Source organism: Megalops cyprinoides, chromosome 14 (assembly GCF_013368585.1).
Source record: "Megalops cyprinoides isolate fMegCyp1 chromosome 14, fMegCyp1.pri, whole genome shotgun sequence".
NCBI classification, from domain to species: domain Eukaryota; kingdom Metazoa; phylum Chordata; class Actinopteri; order Elopiformes; family Megalopidae; genus Megalops; species Megalops cyprinoides.
Window position 1 is genome coordinate 17,912,285 of NC_050596.1, and position 20,083 is coordinate 17,932,367.

General features: G+C 42.0%; 2 protein-coding genes across 6 annotated transcripts in view; both read left to right on the top strand.

Annotated features, from left to right (window-relative positions):
- LOC118789496 (dedicator of cytokinesis protein 9-like) overlaps positions 1-10,599 on the top strand; it is a 58,553-nt gene extending 47,954 nt beyond the window's left edge. For 3 of the 4 annotated variants that reach the window (XM_036545948.1, XM_036545949.1, XM_036545950.1), the window contains exons 42-53: positions 238-351; positions 564-779; positions 922-979; positions 1,469-1,575; positions 2,161-2,283; positions 2,495-2,608; positions 5,378-5,524; positions 7,387-7,597; positions 8,003-8,193; positions 8,686-8,786; positions 8,893-9,031; positions 9,414-10,598. In XM_036545948.1, the coding sequence (XP_036401841.1) occupies positions 238-351; positions 564-779; positions 922-979; positions 1,469-1,575; positions 2,161-2,283; positions 2,495-2,608; positions 5,378-5,524; positions 7,387-7,597; positions 8,003-8,193; positions 8,686-8,786; positions 8,893-9,031; positions 9,414-9,539 (1,647 nt within the window). In that variant the 3' untranslated portion in view covers positions 9,540-10,598. Of the gene's footprint in view, positions 1-237; positions 352-563; positions 780-921; positions 980-1,468; positions 1,576-2,160; positions 2,284-2,494; positions 2,609-3,023; positions 3,030-3,513; positions 3,544-5,377; positions 5,525-7,386; positions 7,598-8,002; positions 8,194-8,685; positions 8,787-8,892; positions 9,032-9,413 lie in introns of all 4 variants that reach the window. The other variant, XM_036545951.1, reaches the window with a different exon arrangement.
- A 2,163-nt stretch (positions 10,600-12,762) lies between these two features.
- Positions 12,763-20,083, top strand: part of LOC118788881 (serine/threonine-protein kinase 24-like) — a 31,208-nt gene continuing 23,887 nt past the window's right edge. Inside the window, exons 1-2 of one of the 2 annotated variants that reach the window (XM_036545062.1) lie at positions 12,763-12,885; positions 13,416-13,578. In XM_036545062.1, coding sequence (XP_036400955.1) covers positions 13,537-13,578 — 42 coding nt within the window. In that variant the 5' untranslated portion in view covers positions 12,763-12,885; positions 13,416-13,536. Of the gene's footprint in view, positions 13,579-20,083 lie in introns of both variants that reach the window. The other variant, XM_036545061.1, reaches the window with a different exon arrangement.

The window sequence follows — 20,083 nt, forward strand, 5'->3', positions numbered from 1 at the left end:
ATATTCTGGGTTGAGTACCTTGCCCAAGGGTACAACAGCAGTGCCCCAGCAGGGAATTGAACCGGCAAGCTTTCGGTTACAAGTCCTCCTCCTTACCGCTATGCAACACGGCCACCCATACCCATGGGATAGTTCTACATGCTCAGTGACCTGCTGTGTAAAAATGGCCACAGATGTGAACAAGAGTTTGGTAGTGCAGCGTTGGATCCTCTGCCTCTCCCCTCCTCCCCCCTCCAGGTGGTGATTGCAGTCAGTCAGCTAATCGCAGATGTCATTGGAATCGGAGGAACACGCTTCCAGCAGTCTCTGTCCATCATCAACAACTGTGCCAACAGCGACAAGACCATCAAGGTCAGCCACTACCCTGCGGTGTCAGCAGTTGAGTCCGGACTCAACTTTGTGGTTTATTTGTGAAGAAGTCATTGTGATGATTATTGCAGGAGGCATGTTCTCATCATAAATAGAAATCCCTGTTGTATGAAAAAGCGGTGAGGTAATGCATGTACCTCTGTGCATTGTACACGGCGGTCACTCCGCACGTCGATTCCCCTTGCTGACCCCAGAATACAGCCTTCCCATCAGACGTGAAGGACCTGACCAAGAGGATCCGCACGGTGCTGATGGCCACGGCGCAGATGAAGGAGCACGAGAGGGACCCGGAGATGCTGGTGGACCTGCAGTACAGCCTGGCCAAGTCCTACGCCAGCACCCCGGAGCTGCGCAAGACCTGGCTGGACAGCATGGCCCGCATCCACGTCAAGAACGGGGACTTGTCTGAGGTGAGTCCCGGCCAGGCCAGGGGCAGACAGGATTAAACCCGAAATCTAAAAACACAATGATAAAAGGAGTAGCGTTCTGATATCTGAAGTGTACTGTATGGTCAGCTTCATTGATTAACCTGACTGTTTCTGTTCTCTTTAGGCAGCGATGTGCTACGTGCATGTGGCAGCACTGGTAGCAGAATACCTGAGAAGAAAAGGTAGTTTCAGACGCATGGGACAAGTGTCACTGCAGCTGAAATCCTTTCAGTGGCGTCTCTCTATTCACTGAACATATTCCTACTCTCTGTCATTCCAATTGAAACTGACTCAACGGATTCCTCAGTAGATATGAATCCATAAAACAATCTGGTACATTTCCAGTGTACATCAGAGGTGTGCAACTCATTTCCTGGTGACTAGTGCATTCACCGGTTTTCACTGCAGTTACCTCTAGCTTAATTGCTTCCGTTAATTAATTAGCTCTTTACATGTACACAGATACATTTCCCAAAATACACTGCAGTATAAAATTTTCAATGTGTTGGGCACATGTGCAAACTGCAGTTGCAGTGTGCCATTTTATTTTTGTCATCTGTTTGACAGTGATATTAAAAGCAGCTTTTTCTGTTTTGGTTATTTCAGGCAGTGAAAGTGTGACGTTGTAGTTTTAGATGTGCCATCGCTCTGCCCTTTTCCCTGTGTCACAGGCATGTTCAAGCAGGGCTGCTCAGCGTTTCGAGTGGTCACGCCCAACATTGACGAGGAGGTGTCCATGATGGAGGATGTAGGCATGCAGGACGTCCACTTTAATGAGGTGAGGGAGGAGTGCTGATCTGCTGCTGTCAGGCCTGCGCTGATGGCTCACTGACCCTGAACTCTGTAATGGCCTCCTGGACTGGGAGTGAGTGTGGGTGATATACTCTCTCACTATTCTTTTTCATGCTGAAACCTGTAAAAACTTAATGTCCACCTGTAAAATTATATAAAACGGATAGTACAGTAATGGCAGGTGATGAGCAACCTCTACATTTAAAAATAATAGGAGCCTCCTGATTATGGTATGTATTAAATTCTGCACACATGGTTACGAGTGATGATTTTAAGTTTGAGTTGGACCAGCTAGGCATATATTCCAGTTATCTTTTGCATCTCTATAATCAGTATGAGTTGCTGAGTCTCACTTTCATGCAACAGACATGCATGAAAGGGGTCAGTCCTGAACTTCCCTATATGATGTGTTTATAACTTAGAGTTTTAACCAGATCATTTTTAAACGAAAGCGCATTTACTATGTTTGCCATGTATTTCATGTATTTCATGTATTGTGGTTGCAGTATGTTGCATATCTGTATAGTGAAAAATGCCCCTTGTGGGAAATGTCACTGTTAACCCGCCACAGGATGTACTCATGGAGCTGCTAGAGGAGTGTGCGGACGGACTGTGGAAGGCTGAGCGCTACGAGCTCATCTCTGACATCTACAAACTCATTATCCCCATCTACGAAAAGCGCAGAGACTTTGAGGTACCGCACCACACCTGTGTGCATTCATACATGCTGTACTGATTTTCCTCAAGTGAGGGAAAACCTTGCATTTCAGCCTGCAGGTCACAGGAAGGCCTGGCTCTGACTAAGAGACTAAATGCTAGCCTGAGCCCCAAATAGTGTGGCTGCATACGCTTTTATGGTGGTTTAGTGGTGATAGTGATAGTGTCTCATCGTTTGTGTTGTGCAGAAACTGGCACACCTGTACGACACACTGCATCGTGCCTACAGCAAGGTGACAGAGGTCATGCACACTGGAAAGAGGCTGCTGGGTACCTACTTCAGAGTGGCGTTCTTTGGCCAGGTGAGGCATGGGTGCTTGGTGCGTGGATTGGGCTGAGGGGCCAGCGATTCTGCCAGAGAGAGGATAGTCCATAAGCCAGACTGATCGCTTTGACGTTTCAACCCTGTTCATTATAATTTCATCTGAATGTTCTGTTCTGAGAGCTGGCTCTAAGGTAGTATAGTGTAGACTCAGTATATAACTGCCTCCTTTTGCTATTGTTAAGTTATACCCAGAGTCTTAGGTAAGCATTTTTCAAAGAGGAGGCAAGTTTACCAGCGACTGCAGTTTTGCTTCTAATTTTTTTGTCCAAATGAAGGGCATACCTATGAATGTTGCAATAACCCATTTTGTTTTTAAAGGCATGAACCCCTTAACCTGTCCTCCTATTATACATTTTAATTGAATCTTTCTGCTTTTTTTTTCTTCCTTAAAGGCAGCGGTAAGTTTTGCAATAGGCTGTCCTCAGCAGCTTAAAGCTTTCAGTGTGATGTGGTACTGTGCTTCGAAACCACTGTGTTTTTTCAGCCACAGAGTCCCGCTGAAAGTTCACCTCAGTATTATCGGTTGTCCCTGCAGCTTTCCAACAGTAAATGTAAAAAAGTATGGAAGTAAAAACACAGGTCCTGTGGCTGAAAAAAACAGCATTCGGGTTTGCTTGCTACAATCAAAAAAGTGTTGTCAATTTGCCTTCACGTATATTGCTCTCTCATTGGCACTTGAGCATATTTTAGTTGTCATTGTCCTTTGTTTCTTCTTCTGCTGTTGTGTGTTAAAGTATCTAAAACTAGCTTCTTTGTAGTCCGTTTGGTCATGCTACGGTTTCTGTCTATTACTTCTATGGTATTTCAGTCTCAACATGACTTCTCTCCTGCTAGAGTAGGAATAACTGTCCTTTTGTTTCTGATTGTCTTACAACCCTGTAGCAGTACCAGGTTTCTGACACTGAAACAGAGGTAAATGAACTCAAGAACAGCCCGTAATGCAGTAGATGCACTGCATTAGAGCTTCTGATTTTTGATGTGCTCCTGTCAGTGTAGTCAGAGTTAAAGATCCTTAATCCATCACATCCACATTCTGTGGCTCATCCATTTCAGCATCGTAGTGATGTCTCCGTGCTGTTCTGGCTCATGGTGGCCAATGGCCTTGGCATTAAAGGTTCATGTGGAAGGTACATGCTTCCATTGCGATTTGTCAGCACTGATGTAGCTGGAATAAATGTCCCAGCTAAGGCATGAGGTTGTTACAACATTGTGGTTGCACTGTGATGTTGATACAACCATACAGCACTGTTATGGGGACTTTACATGCTTGCTGGTGAAAAAAATCATGATGATAGAGCTACATCAGTTTGTCAAGGCTTTGTTGTAACATGCTTGAAATGGATTCATGAAAATCCTGTCATTGGAAAGCAAGCTGTATCCTCAGTCCTTCCTCATGGTTTTAGAGATGTGCCTGTCCAGCTTCTTGTGGAAAGTTTTTAGTCCGTTATTTTGTGTTCATGTTGTTATTTTTATGCGCTTTTCCCCAGAACATCTAATGTAGGGTAACATTCTTAAATTGCACATTTCAGTAAAATAAGCGAGGACTTTTTACAGCTCACAAGCCAAGCCATGCTGCTACTACATTGAGATAAATATGCCTCTTTCCCAGTTCAAACAAGCGCAAGTCGACATTACAGACCCTTGCCCCTTTGATGTAATTTCTGCACAGGCTCCCTCTCGTGGCTAATTTGTCACACTAAAAAACTCATTATCAGTACTGTTATTTTATACTGTAGTGAGATGGTGATATATTTGATAAAGTAGCTCCTGGTATTGATTCTAGCTAGATTTAGAGCATCAAGCCATAGACACAAGTGTGTGTGCTTGTTCATGTGTGAAAATATGAAACGCATGAAATGAAGCACACCACTTGGTTCAAAGATAAGGCAGGCATACAGACATTCCAAGCTTATCCTGCCTCAAGGTTATTGTGTTTACACTCAAAATCAAAATTGCTCTCTTTAAATTTGTTTATAATAATGAATTTGGATTTTAGATATTGATAAATGTTCGTGACATAAATTTCATCATTCATGATGCACCACGATATTGAGCGATTTTGAGTTTTATATAAGTATACATACAATTTGTTTAGAGAGGTGGTGTGCGGAGAATAGGTGGTTAGGTGATTTAACCTGTTACTCTTGTTGAAAAACAGCAATAAAAAGGGACCAATATTCCTGTCTAATCAAGAGAACACTTTTGCCTTTTCCTCCTCTTCTTAGATTCTGTCTTCTGAGTTGATCCCCTCTTAAAGTCTTCGTTGAGCTGTGTGCCACAACATCATTCTTTGCCAGTTGTCACAACAGAGTCAGGGTTATGTTTAAATATGGTCACATGCCTTGGTTTCATTTCATTTGGCTGAGGCTATAGAGAAATTCCTGCTTTGCATAGACACACACATGCATACATACATACATAAACACACTGTCACTCATGCGGGGCCCCCCTCTGATAAATGCAGAGCTGCACATTCTGGGCTTGGATAGTGTGGGGTGGAGGTTCCACAGAGTGTTGTAGAGCACAGTCGGTTACACATTTTCAGTGATTTAATAACCTCAACCAGCTGTGCCCATTTTTATACCTCCACTGTTGTCCATACAATGTCATTTCCAAGTTACTTTTAGACATTTCATTCAGATACTGAAATCTGTTAGTATCCAGTACACATGTCAATTCTAGTACACATGGCAGAGAGGGTGAAGTTGAAAGTGCATAACTGAAAGTTGTGTTTCTGGCCTCTCAGGGCTTCTTTGAGGATGAGGACGGGAAAGAATATATCTACAAAGAGCCCAAATTCACCCCCCTTTCCGAGATTTCCCAGCGGCTGCTCAAGCTCTACTCTGATAAGTTTGGCCCGGAGAACGTGAAGATGATCCAGGACTCTGGGAAGGTAAGGGTGTTTCATGGCCTCAGTCTAACACTCTTTGATCCCTGCATGTAGTTTTGGCATTAACTTATATCATGGATTGCATCTGTACCTGGTGTATTGATAAGTATTTTAAAGTCTGGCACTGTCACTGTTGATGCAAATAAATTAGGACATTATAGACTCAAAAAAGTTTAAAACATTTGCCTTCAATATTATGCAATCAATGTCAAGTCCCGGTAAATATTTATTATTTTAGGTGGGTACGAGGGCATGGTCTGACGCCAGAGGTCCTGTTAACATGGTAACTGCTCCAGATATGAAATCAAAAGTGAGCAAGATAGAGAGTGTCAGTTTCTCTTTGGTATTTTACTTTCCTTTGAGCAGAGAACCCCTGATAAGGCATTAGTGTTCTTGCTTAAAATAAACATCTTTCGACACTGATAACCCTTTTGGTTTCTAATCTTATCACTCCCAGGCTAACACATATATGGCATGTGACAATTTCTAGTTTTAAACACTTTATATTTATCTAAAGTTAATTTACAGTAGCTAGTGTTGCCTGACCCAGCCAATTCTTTTTTGAAGGGATGAGTTCCATGAGTGCACTTCCTGCTGCACTGTGGGACTTATAGTGCGAGACGGGGGATATGGTAATGAGCCAAGCCTAATGTACAACTGGCAGTCGCCAAAAAGGGGTTGAAAATGCAAAAACATAAATTGAAAAAATAAATAAAATAACCAAGCTAAGCTGCATCGAATCATTTCTATTGACAAAACAGATGAAGAGTGCTGATAAAGAGGCAGACACAAGATATGCATCTCCAAGTCCAATTTTTAGCCATTGATGGTGTGCATTAAGCTCCAGCAGAAAAGCTTCTGCTTTTGACTGACATATTCCCTCATTTGGATAGAACCCTATTTTGTCACCTTCAGAAGAGCCTACCTCTACTGTAACGTCAGATTTTTAAAAATCTTTGATCGGCTACCCTCAAAAATCAGTTTGTTTTAATGCTGTTTTGTGGGAACGTTTTGGGAGGTATAAGTTCAGACACACACTGCCCTGGAGTTTCTTCTCTCTGTGCTAATTTTCTAATTGCATTGTTAAAACTACTGGTTATTGTAAAGCAGGAACACCAGAGATACTATTTGTCCTGGCATTCCTATGTTATCTTATTCTATTTTCGTGACAGTATCTGTCAGTATCAGCAAGCGTGTGAATTATCTGTGTGTATCTAATGATAATGTCACTGATGGTGTGTTATTACAAGATAAGAATACAAAACACAGATAAAAGCAGACATTTAAACCTCAAAGCATTTAAAGTTATTCTGAGAGACTACTGTGGACGTCCGGGTCTGTATTGTTTCATTGACAGGAGTAATGATGAAAGAAGACATTTGAACCCCAAAGCATGTAAAGCTATTCTGAGAAAGTGCCATGGAAGTGCAGGTCTGCAGTGTTTCACTGACAGGACAAATGACGCTTAAACCTTCATTCTATGCAATTTCAAACAATTTAATTTAGTGGGGAAATTTTCATATTTCATATTATTACCCCAGCTAGAGAATTGTATATAACATCTTTCTAAGAAATATCCTAAAGGTTGTATATTACTGAATGACCCATGTGTTAGTTTACTGGCCATCATTTTAAGGGCTGCAAATTGAGTTGAACAGTGATTCTCTTGTCTTCTGTTCTCATGCTTCCTGTTTATAAGTGTTTATATTCTAATTACATTTTTACTGTTTTGTATGTAGAAAAGAGGCTTTGTGAATGTAGGCATTAAGTTTGGAAGTGAAGTTGATTGCAGGGCTCTGAGTGTGAAGTTCTCCTTGCTTTCTGGTGTTGCAACCACTTAAACAAAAAAAAACAATTATGTGCAGATAAACCCAAAAGATCTGGACTCCAAATATGCCTACATCCAAGTGACCCACGTGACCCCGTTCCTGGAGGAAAGAGAGCTGGTGGACAGGAAGACGGACTTCGAGAGGAGCCATAACATCCGTCGCTTTGTGTTCGAGATGCCGTTTACCGTGTCGGGCAAGAAGCAGGGCGGGGTGGAGGAGCAGTGCAAACGCAGGACCATCCTGACCAGTGGGTGTCTCTTTGCCAGACAACACAGGGCCATCCATACAGAGACATAGGGATTTTAAGTAACAAGATATATGATTTCCTCACCAGCACTCATAATAATAAACTTACAATGCCGCAATACATGGTACAACAATACATAATACTAAATTTGGTCTTTTAGAATGTCCCAAAGTTTGATATTATTGTCAGATTAATTTAGGACTTCAGAAGGCTTGTCAGCATTTCCCACAACACTGCCTAAATTGTTTTTTTTTATTGAAACACCTACAGATTCCACACTTCAATATTTGTGTGGGCTTATTTATTGAAAATGTGAAACAGATCTGCTGTGTTTTGAGATAATAAAACTGTAATTGTGGGATCCAGGCAACAGCACAGGTTCATGTCTCTCCATCTCCCTTTCAGCGACACACTGTTTCCCTTATGTGAAGAAGCGCATCGCTGTGATGTACCAGCACCACACAGACCTGAACCCCATTGAGGTGGCCATCGACGAGATGAGCAAGAAGGTGGCAGAGCTGCGGCAGCTCTGCTCTGCCAGCGAGGTGGACATGATCCGCCTGCAACTCAAACTGCAGGGCAGCATCAGCGTCCAGGTATACTGTCACACCTCCGCATATGCAGCCACTGTCTCTCACACACACACACACGCGCACAAAAGCTCTCACAGACACAAACGGGTACAGTGCATCCACAGAAATTCTTTCTCTCTCTCTCTCTCTCTCTCTCTCTCTCTCTCTCTCTCTCACACACACACACACACACGCACACACACACACAAACTCTTGTAGACACACATGCGCAGAAATTCTCAAAGAGTCACTCAAAAATGTCAACACCACCTTCCCAAAAGTGTGCCTCATGAGTGGAGTGTCCATGTAATGCTCTACACATCTCACTGTGGCTGTATTCACTCAGCCTTCTCTCAGATTCAGAGGAAGACTAAAGTGATTTCAAACTTATGTGGTGATTTTTTTTATTGTCAAAATGTGTGTCCAAGTGACATGGTTACATACAGCAATTTGAAACTGTTGTTCCATTCAGTGACAGACATCAGTGAAGTGACTTGCCCTTCGTCTCTGCTTCAGGTAAATGCTGGTCCGCTTGCTTATGCAAGGGCTTTCCTGGATGATGCCAATGCCAAGAAATACCCTGACAACAAGGTGAAGCAGCTGAAAGAGGTCTTCAGGTGAGCGCCATGCCGATACATACAAAAGAGTAGCTCCTGTTTGCCTGTCTTTATTTGTGAAAGGTCATGGCTGTCACTGAGATATGCTGCCTTTGGGTGTGTTCAGGCAATTTGTGGATGCCTGTGGCCAAGGCTTGAACATCAATGAGCGACTGATTAAAGAGGACCAGCAGGAGTACCATGATGAGATGAAGGCGAATTACAGGGACCTGGCCAGAGAGCTGTCTGCCATTATGCATGAGCCGGTAGGGCAGAATTCTCCTCAGAACTGATGATAATGCTATCTTTGCTTTTGGGAAAGTTCATTTAAAATGTCATTTTAATATTATTTTTATTATATTTTGAAATAGGAACACAAATAGAATAATGAGATAATAAAGCTAATGCATAGTTATGAGCAATAATTTGGTGGTCCTAATGATACTGTCCCATACTGTGAGTTCCAAGGTCATATTGAGCAGTAGGTTCATTCAGTATTTTGAAAATAACTCATGTTTTGCCTTTTTCTCCTCATGCTGACATGGGCAGATCGGATGGTAATAACACTTTGAGATCTATGCTCATCTTAATAAGTGTGAGTTGTGCGAGAGAAGCTGTGCCTTAACCCTTAACTTCTCTCCTCTTCAGATAATCCCGGTAGAGGATGGCATGAAGAACGCATTGCCAGACTCTCTGCACATCTTCAACGCCATCAGTGGCACGCCCACCAGCACCACCATCCAGGGAATCCCCAGCTCCTCCTCTGTAGTGTGAGGCAAACACACACACACACACACACACACACAGATCTGCATCACTACTGACGTGAGGTCACTTACCTGCTAGTGGTGGAGAAAACGCTTGACTCAGTAATAACGTGATTGGCAGGGCCACAATGCAGATGTTTTTTTCCCCATCCAATAACAGCACACATAGAGCTCCCTCTTTGGTGGATGTGCACGTATTTGCCCAGGAAGAGATGGGGGTAAAGGGATTGCACAAGCAAAAGCAAACTGATTCAGAGGTGTTCAATGTCAAAATATGACCCATACCTTCTCCAGCAATTTAGAGGCGTTTAATGGTGAAATATGATCCATACCTTCTCCGTCCTGGACTGTATCTGGGTGTCGAATGTAATGTTTCCTGTGGAGACGTCCCAATGGGGATTCTTAAGCAAAAAAAGAACCCCTTGTGCATTTAATTATTTCCCTGGATCTATCTGATAGATACTTTTTCTTTGTTTGTGTGTCTGTTTTTATTTACAGGTTCTTAACTCTTGTCAATAATTTTGTATGTACAGTATTCGGGTGTGTGATAAATGTCTGCTCTGGAGTCCACTCTGTGAGCTTTCAGTGAGTAATATTTGTTGCACAGTATATATTGGCATATTCATCTCTCTGCGTGAAGACTGTTAAATTCCTACACAAATGCGTCTTATTTTAAAGAGATTATCCTACGACCACTTTAGCCTTCTGCTCTGTATATTTCAATGTCTTAGACTGAGGACATTTTAGAGAAAACATTTACGGTCATTGCACAGCTGTATCCTGTGTTCATCCTTGTACATAAAAAAGGAGTGCAATATTTTGTCTTTTTGGGAGGTGTCTTGCTGTGTTCGGTTCATACACTGTAAAGATGATATTCATCCTTCTTGCCAAAGCAATGGGGTGTAGAACCAGTAACAGTGTGTACTGTGGAAGAGGTGGTTGTAATATGAAGCTTTTACCATTTTTGATGTTTGTTTCATTTTTATTGAAATCATTTTATATTTGGGAAGTAAAGGGGTTTTTAATTTTTATTTAATATAAAGTCACTGTCTGTATTTAAATTGAAAGCTTTCCTAATGCTTACCTTTTAATTAAAATTTGCTCATTTCTCTGCACACTTCTGTGTCTGCCTAGTTATTACCTTAGTTATGAAATGTGAAGAACAAGAAATGCATGTTGCTCCTTATTGCATTAGATGATTAGCAGTGATTTGTGAGATATGCGGTTGATCCCTCTCATCTGCGACTGAATGTAGAATCAACATGTCATGTTCCTGTTTTGTCCAATCTTTTCGTGAGCAACATACGAGTTTGTTTAGCTCCTACTCATCGATGAGACAGTAAGTGAAGAACAGATCGGTTTAATTTCTAAATAAACACAGATAATTTACTTGGGATTGTGAGCCTGATTAACGTGTTTCGCTTCTCAGCAAAGCCACTCTTATTGTTTAGAGGAGATTGCGTTCACCTTTTATCCCAAAATTATCAGTCAGTTGCCACAAGATGGCGCTATTAACATTTAATAAACTATTAATTAAAACAACATGTCGCTCAATGTGAATTTCTAAGATTTTGAAAATAATTTAAGGCTACTTTTTCGACCTGCTACCTCTTTTGTTTCATTTGACAAAAGGATAAACTAAGGAATCCTGAATGTTATAGGCCTACTGTCTATGTCCCTTCATCTGAAAATTAAAATTACAATATTAATATTTTATTGTAATGGTAGGCCTAGTTAAACAGTTGAAAACTATTTAAATACCATGAATATTTAGTAGCATTGTGAAAGAGTATATATTGTTAGTGAAACTGCACTGGGTCTCCTGTGTAAAACATATTTATACAGCAGAATTGTTGGTTTACAAAACAAACTAGGGAGATACTTAAATTGCATTGTGAGCTTTCTCCATAGGTGGACAGGGCATAACATTCAGACTTTAAAAACATGAGCTTGGCCAGATAAATTGCAGATCCAAACGGCACAAGATAGCCCAGTGCCTGTATTTTAATCAAATGCTGCAATGAAACTGTCATTCAAGACTGTGAGTGAAATGAGTGAACAGAGACATAACCCAGAAGACGCAGGCATGATGCAGCTGGGTGAGGTTGTCATTATCAACCACACTGGTGTATGTCTGGGCATTGATCATGTGTTAGGCCTACAGCTCAGAGGGAAAGTTATCATTGAGCTGGTACCAGGTTAATACCAGGTATTTAGACTGTTATTTGTGATGTGGCTGATTTGGATCTTGCAAGATCATTGTGTTCTTGCACAAGAGAGCAGAGTGTGGGGATTATGACTAATGTAAACTGTGGCCTCTGATCCACACCCGTTTGATGGATTGGTTGAAATTGTAGTATTCATTGTGACACATTCATATCAGGACTGACTACTGTTTTAGACTGTTGTGTTTTAGAAGTAGACATTTAACGATATTTATGTTTGCTGTTGAAATAGCTGCAGATGTATTTAAGAAGACTTTGGGAGAATCACCTTCACCTGCCAAATATACTTCTGGCTCTGAATGTCTTACTGCCGTTAGGTCATGTGTAAGCTTGCTCTGTTTCACTAGGTTTCCTTGTGAAAATGCCTGCATTTTTGAAATTTTTGAAACAATTTCAGACACCCCTGAAGTGGACCATACTTTGCAATATTTACAATCCCCCCCGTAATTCGAACCCTGACTCAGGCTACCTTGGTTATAACAAATTGTCTTTCTTAACAATAGCTGCTAATAAATAAAGCATGCAATGTCGAGAAAAAAACTTTAACGTTAGTCTCTTTGCCATTAGTCTTTTTTGTTTGTTTGTTTTTATATTAATATATGTATTTGCATTTCGGGAACATGACTAACAGAGCGGCTGCATTTTACTGAGGACGTGTAATTAGGATTTTTCTTTCTGTGCGTTAATATTTTAAAAATTATGGCTGTCAATCTAGAGACGAAAAAATAGCTTTACTAAATCTGCAAATCTCAATAACTATAACGTCGAAATAACATAACACATTCTTTGATCGCAGACTTTGCCTTTATTTAAATTTCCCATCACACATTAATTTAAGACCGATAATCTCCTGGCATTGCTGGAATCACGCAAATATTTATCGGTAAACTGAGTCGTAACCGGGACCGGTAGCTGAACCGCGGATGCAGAGTCTTGCGCCCCCTGTAGTACTGGAAGTGTCATTGGGCGTTCGGATCCGCCCTGATGTCAGAGTGACAGCGCTAACAAGATGGCGGCGGGGACGGAAGCAGAGTGAGGTGGATAGTAACGTTAGCTAACAATATAACTGCTAAGTTACAGTTGAAGACCTCTCATGTTTTGCGCTGTGGCTGGTGGGTCAGAGTACAGGTAGTGCACCGGATTGGCGTTGAGGGATCTTGAAACAAATGTGCCCTGTATGCGAGGGAGAGCAATCAGCGGAAGAGTGGCATTAGTTATTAGCAAGAGTAGGTAGCTAAGCCACCCAGTAGAAGCTTGCATCCACTTGGTTGCTGAATACATATCTGGCTGGCTACTGTAGGTAGCAGTTAGCTAGCTAGCTAACTAGAATGCCTAGGAGGGATACTTCACCTGTAGTGCATACGTTTTAACACTAGCTAGCTACTTAGCTGTTTTACTATATATTGATTTTCACTGTAGCCAGGTAGACTCTAATAGTTTTTGCATTGCAGTGCATATAACTTAAATCTAACTCTTATAAGACAGCTAATCCAAAACGAAAAGACCCTCTGTGTTCTGACGAAACGCTTTAGAGGGTACCGAACTCGGGCTGGCGATTGTGATTTTATTTGATTGCTGTAGCATGCTAGCTAGCAAACAAGCTAGCAATAATTCGTTGTTTCTGGTGGGAAATCTGTTTTTGTCTGGACTGGATTCAGAATCGCTCCGGAAAGCAAGAAGACTGGATATCGTAGTAACGTCGTAGTTTTCAAGATCCACATCTCAGAAATTTGGTCCCTACTGGTTGCTTGATTTTCCTGATTCAACTTGCGTGACGCCATGGCTCGCTCCCCGGTTCAGGGTGGCCTGCCAGGGATGCAGGTAAGGTATCTCGCCTTTTTCATTCCCATGCCCCAGTGCTTTTCAGAATAGCAGGGTAGTTGCATGTGAGCTAGCCAGCTAGTTCACTAGACTAGCTGATTTTATTATACAGTTAGAAAACTTTAGCTATGAAGTTAGTAGTAGCTAGCCTTAGTTATCAACATGCAGTCACTTTAGCTAATGCCTTGTTTGCAGAGGTAACAGTATTTAGTTAGCTAACATGGGACGTATAGGTAATTAGCTAAATGGTAATTACACGTTAGCTACCTCAATGCTTAAAGATGTACACAGCCGTACATACGTGAGATGTTGCTAGTCAGGGAGAAGGTGGCGGCGAAGCATGCGGCCTGTATGCAAGATCACAGCTGATTAGCTAGCTAGTTAGCTAGCTAACCGGTTCTTCCTCTGTCATGTTCTGGGGAAAATGAGAGTCACCTTTGTTGGAAAAGGTGTTGTAACTAGCAAGAAAAGTAACTACTCTCGTAAAACCCCACACAGTTCCACGAACATACAGCCTACATACTCTGTGTAGCGAGCTTCTTGACTAGGTCCAGATTGCGACGTAAATAGACAAGAATTTGTGTTTTTGTCAACGTTGCCTAGCTTTATGATAACAAACGGTAGCGGGAAAATCCAGTTTTTAATTTACAAAAACGCGGTGATCGTTTACGTATTTGGGGTGCAGATTCGGATGCAGTACTAACAATATGGCATCATGTTCTCTTAATTCATTTGCATTTAATTTAATGAGGAATCACAGTTGACTGCTGTATGGTTAACTTTTCAAAACACCGTTCAGACTCAGCAGAGAGGAGCAGCCTAATGTTACTGTACTACACTCCGTCAGCTTGCTTAAGAGGAGAGGTGCGAATTGGCCAGGCAGGATGCGACGACACAACAGCAACTCTTATGAAACATCACACCGTTGTTTTCCGCCCAAGAAATGATAGCTTTCTGGTTCGTTCATACGTCTTTTGAAAACAAAACTTTGGTTTTAATTTTGATCAATTTAAGTATATGTTTGTCAGCATTACTGTAACAGAATCTTGTTATTATCTGTGTGGCATTCTGGCAACATGTTACATTTCACTGTTAACTGCAGCCTGTGTCTTCGCAGTTACAGAAGCCAGTTGGCACGCTTGCGTAAACCATAAAGCTATAAAAAGGCACAACATCTTAAAACATACGAAAGGAGTGTTGTTGCGCCGTCATGAACTTCCTCAGACAGTTACCCTGCCTTAACGCTGTCTTCGCTGCAAAACGGCAGTAGAAGATTATGTGTACCACATTTCTGTGGTTTTTATCATCGGTTTGACGCAGAGACTTGTGTCCAGCAATGACAGAACTGGTCTTAAGGTTATTTCTGTGAAATTGTGTTGGATGGTGTCCCAGTTGCATCATCTGCTTTCTCTGCATGCTGCATTTGAGAGATGCGGCACTCATTTTTGAAGTTTGGCTCAGGCATTTGTCAGGGGGAGATTCTAACAGGCACATTTTCCTATTCACATGTTAAGTATTTCATAGGTATGGTTAGCTGAATGTCCCTTTTTTGGCACAAGACAAGTTTTGGAATCGTGGAGTCTAAATGTCACCAGATCAGCATAAGGCTGCTAATATTACTAAGCCTATTAGTAGCCAAGCTTACTATACTCTTGCTAGCTCACTCAGAGGTGTAAGGGTACAAAACTTTGATGAAAACTCACCAAGCTACCATTACTATAAAGACAGACTTCTGTTTCCAACCAGTTTCCATGTTCCCAGTATTATAAAATAAACACTCAGTTTCTCTCCACAGCTCAGTAAATTTCCCCATCTTCCACTTGTGCACAGTGCTTGCTTTTTGTAGGTGTCTGCATTTTGCTGCTACTGTGTGTTTTATTCCAGTCTTAAACAGCCTCTTGAGAGGAACAACTGCTGAAATGTTGCTGAACGGTTGTTTCTCGTCTGTTGTCTATCACCCTTCTTGCTGGCTTGGGTCATGAAACTGGTCAGTGGTTGTGATTCAGCCAGAAAATCCTGACACGCTGGAAATGGGCTGGCAGCTCTGCGCGCTCAGGAGCAGTTAGCATCATTCGCGAAGCACCTGATGCGCTACGGGAGTTAGGCTTTGCTGTTGGGGTGATACTGCAGCAGACTGGTAACTCTCGTCATCAAAGCTAAAAGAGCGTTGCACCTTTTAGGGTTTACAGACAGACACAGTGATGCTTCTCCTGTATATGTTTTATTTCTACAGTTCCATTTAACTGTGCACTCTTTAATAGTATTTAGTAATTTATTTGACCTCTACGTTTTTTATGGCACATAAATCTGTCTTTGTTTACAGCACAGTTTGTAGATTGTGGCTTTTTGGAAATTGACTTTTTTAAGTAATTGAAGTTTGAACAGATTTTGCATTGCATATCAAAGTAGTGATTTATTCCAAGTCAGGACATGCAGCTAAGCTATCTGATTATATTATATTGCTGTTTACATCATAAAGAACCATCATGAAACATTTTTCAGGAAAAAGCAATTGTATGGAGAGAATATATTCTGCGCAATGTTGTCAGAAAGACTTCCAGTTTGTGTCAATTTGTATTCATTCTTAATGCATTTTATTCTAACTGCAAGATTTCTTTGACATTTTATATCCATTTTGTGTGTGAAAATTTTAGACTGATTTCATAAAATATTCCTAACATTTTCAAAATTCAATAGCCAGTCCCCATCAACCCCTCTCTGTGTTCCTGATGTCACAGAGACCTGTGTTTCTTTCTGTCTTCTATTTGTGGTCATTTGCAATTGCTCATGGTAACTGCAAGTGTCATAATTATCCATTTCGAACAGTGGTCTTTGTTCAGCATTTCTTACAGGTTAGAGGTTTTCATTATTGGAATGAATCTGCTGTGCATCCACCTATAAACCCCAGCTGAAATATGAGTCTATAAATGTAGAGCCTGTGGGACCGAGTGTGTGAGTGCCGGGGGGTGGGGGGCACGGCAGTAAAAATGGAATGACGTAGGTACCACTGTTGATGGAGAGCCAGCGCTACTGGGAAGCAACCTTGCAGCTGTTATGAGAAGAGAATGAGTTCAGGCCTCCATTATAATCCACAACCATTAAGGGTGGCTGAGGAACATTCTTTCACAGCAGCCATGAGCTTGGATAAAGAACAGCTATTGCAGTCCCTCCTGTAAACGTGCCGTTCTGCACTGGGCAAGAAATCCCAAGGCTGTGAGAGACGGACTGTGGCCTGAAGTCGAACACCTCAAGTATAATTGTAGAACAGGCTGAGTTTTGTTGGTTTATTTGATCCAGAACCATCACTCAAATCAAGGCCTGTATATTCTAGATCAATCTATTGGTTATTCAGTAAAGGAAAGGCATTGTTTTTTTCTTAATCTGTTCCTAATAATAATCTCTCTTGTGTGTACCGAGGCATTGGTATCCAACAAAAATGTCAGCAAACAAATTTTCTAGCTGTAAAGAAGCAACCAGCTGTTTACGTTGTGAAAAAAAATGAAAAACTCAATGGAGGTAGCTGCTTTATTCAGAGCTGTTGTAGCTTTCCAGCTAGCATTTGCTTTTAGAGATAGAAATGTTACCATAACAACAGGGCAAATGACCAAGTGAAAGTTTATCATATATGAGCCTACAGCGTGGAGTAAAGCTGCACTCCAGTCAGCACTGATGTGAGTCCTGAGCCCAGCTACAAAAAAGAACAGAGAAAATGTTCTGGACTGATTGTGCTGCCATTTTGAAATTGAAAGTTATAAAAATGTTTGTTTATTAATAGCGGAATTTGGCTGTACATCAAGAAATCGTGTGGGGGGAATCTGAAGATTTGATCTACTTATTGTATCATAATTTGCATCTTGTATCCTGTCATCCCCTGTCAACTAGTGCAGTTCACGGCATTGAATATTTTTACTGTATTTTGTATATGTCGGTTAGTTTCAATAAACTAATATTTATGCAAATATTTATGAATATTTGATTCAGTCTTTTAAATGTGGCATTTTTGTGAAAATGTATATTCCCAGCCTGTCTTCAGTAATCCAGTGCCCACTTGTAACCTTGTGTCTGTGAATGAATAGAAATAGAATTCATTTCAAGAAGGTTCCATTTCCAGCTGGGTTTCCAGGAAAACCCTTTGTTCAAAAAGTGGGGACCACCTACTCTTTTTAATAATTTCAATAAGATATTTTCAATAATATGGATTTGTACAGCATAATGTGTAGCCTAAATTCCAAACATATTTCTGTTTGGATGGCTTATGGGGCTTACAGTACATAACTACAAAAAACTACTTTGCCAGATTTACTCTTGACGTCTGTGTTAATCTTATGAGGAGATATTTTGTCTCATAACATAAAGGAATTGGTCTCTTAAGCTGTTTTGTTTGAACTGGTCTATTGATACTAGTCTATAGTGGAAAGACAGCTGGAGTAGGAACTGTTGGACATTCACAGCCTTGTTGACTGTAATCTCCTGTTGTCAGGTCAGTTTTGATTTGAACAGGCTTAAATCTCTAGTGAGCTGGACCTCCTTAGCAAAGAGCTGTCGAGTTGTGGCTGGGCCACTGCAAAAAACTGGGTCACCTGGTCATCTTCTCTTCAGAGAGTGGACATTTAACTGTCAAGCCCATTAAGTAGTGAAGCTCCTTTACAACCTGGATGGTAGAGGCATGTCCAGGCAGATGCTGTTCACAAGAATGTGAGACTTCTGTAGAATGGGTTTCTCTTCATTTGTCGGTTTAAAGCACAGCTTTGTCGCAGTCCTGAGATATGGCCGGTAACAGAGGGTACCTGAAATCATCCTAACATGAATACATATGAAGGAAAGCTCTTGCAGACTTACATAATAACTTGAATTCTGTCGTGAGACCTGTTGCTAATGAATGACAGTCAAAGATTGTCAGGTCAGAACCTCATAATTTGAATCAGGTGATGGGGTTGTAACACAAGAGAGTTTACATATTCTTAGTTAGATTAAAGTCAGAATGTGAATTGCAATTTGAAAGGGGGAGGCACCCCTGAAAAAGTTTGTGTGGCCCACTCACTTTGCAAGAAAATTATTCCCCTGACAGTAATGATGTTGTACTAGAGGGTGAAAAGTCCAGTAAGGTGTTCAGAGCATTTGAGCAGTGCCTGTTTAGCCCTTATTTGCAGGGGAAACGCTGAAATTCCTGTCAAGGTTTAACCTCTGGCCAAAAAAACCAGGCCAGAAATGGTTTCTGCTGCCAGCTACAGGGGCATTCTTGATTGCTTGTTAAAAGGTTTGCCCCAAACTACCTCCCCCAGTGGCCCAAACCAAGGACGCTAAGTGATTGCTGTCCCTAACTCAGCCTGAGATTTGGCTGTGCTTATATGTCTGCAGGGAGGGATTAAACATGACAGTACATACAGTACTGCAATACAAGCGCTCTGTGCCAAATCACAACATTCTGGCCATGTCATCTCAGGATGTTCCTCTGCTGCATGCTAGCAGACAAAATATTCCAATTAGTAGGGCACAAATTAATGTGAGTCGTTTAAGGGAATTCAAAGTGGATGTAAATGTTTCAGTATGGTGTAGAATTAAAACTTTTGCATCTGCCCAGGTAGGCAGAATCAACTGGGAGCGTGATGCCAACCTGTATGCCTAATACTGCTGCCCTTGGCTGCCTGGGCGACTTCACACAGCAGTGCAGATTTGTACAGCAGGATCTTGGCTGGCAGCGTAGTATCTTGTCCGCAGACTGACTCACTCCTCCACAGAGGAGGTGGTGAGTGCAGATCCGGCTGGCTGCGGGCCTGGGTGGCCGTCGCCTGGCTGGGCCACCTGCCCGGCTTCACACGATTGCGGCGCTCCTTTCGGGCGACAGGAGCTTCGGAGGGTGACTCACAGCCGCAGCTGCGCTCCCCTCTCAGCGGCGTTCGCCGAGAAGGACGAGAAAGAGAAGAAAGCCGCTGTCGTTCTGTAAGTGGGAGACGTGCAATTCTACTGACAGCAGTGATAACAGATATTACAGACGGAAGGTTTCAGGCCAACTTCGGTTTGGGGGGCATTTGAGGCAGGTGGAGACACCGGTGAGCCCCAGCCCTTAGGCCAGAGACTGCCGTGGTCCTCACCACCGGCGTGCTTTAGCTGGGAGCCAATCAGACGTGTGCTTTCAGAAGGAGTTACAGGAGGCTTTAGCAGTCACGACAAACTGCTGACTGTGGAAACAGCGGCTGCGTTCCCAGCCTGTGGACTCAATGGCCGCAGCAACCTTGTTGTTTTTCCCATTGTGGCCGTGAAGGTCTGACTCGCCATGCCGTCAGAGAGCCCCTTTTCACCTGGATGGCCTCTGTGTCAGGGATCAGTCTGCTTTTTACCCTCTCTCCTCTGGCCGCCTTGCACAATCCCCCTCAGAGATGCTGAAAATTGCTGCCAACAATGAAAGCACAGTGTTACAAATGTATCAGGAAAAAAGAAAAGCAGCTTTTTAGAATCCTGCTTTTTAGAAATGCAGGAGTATTGTAGAAAAATAACCCAGAACGAA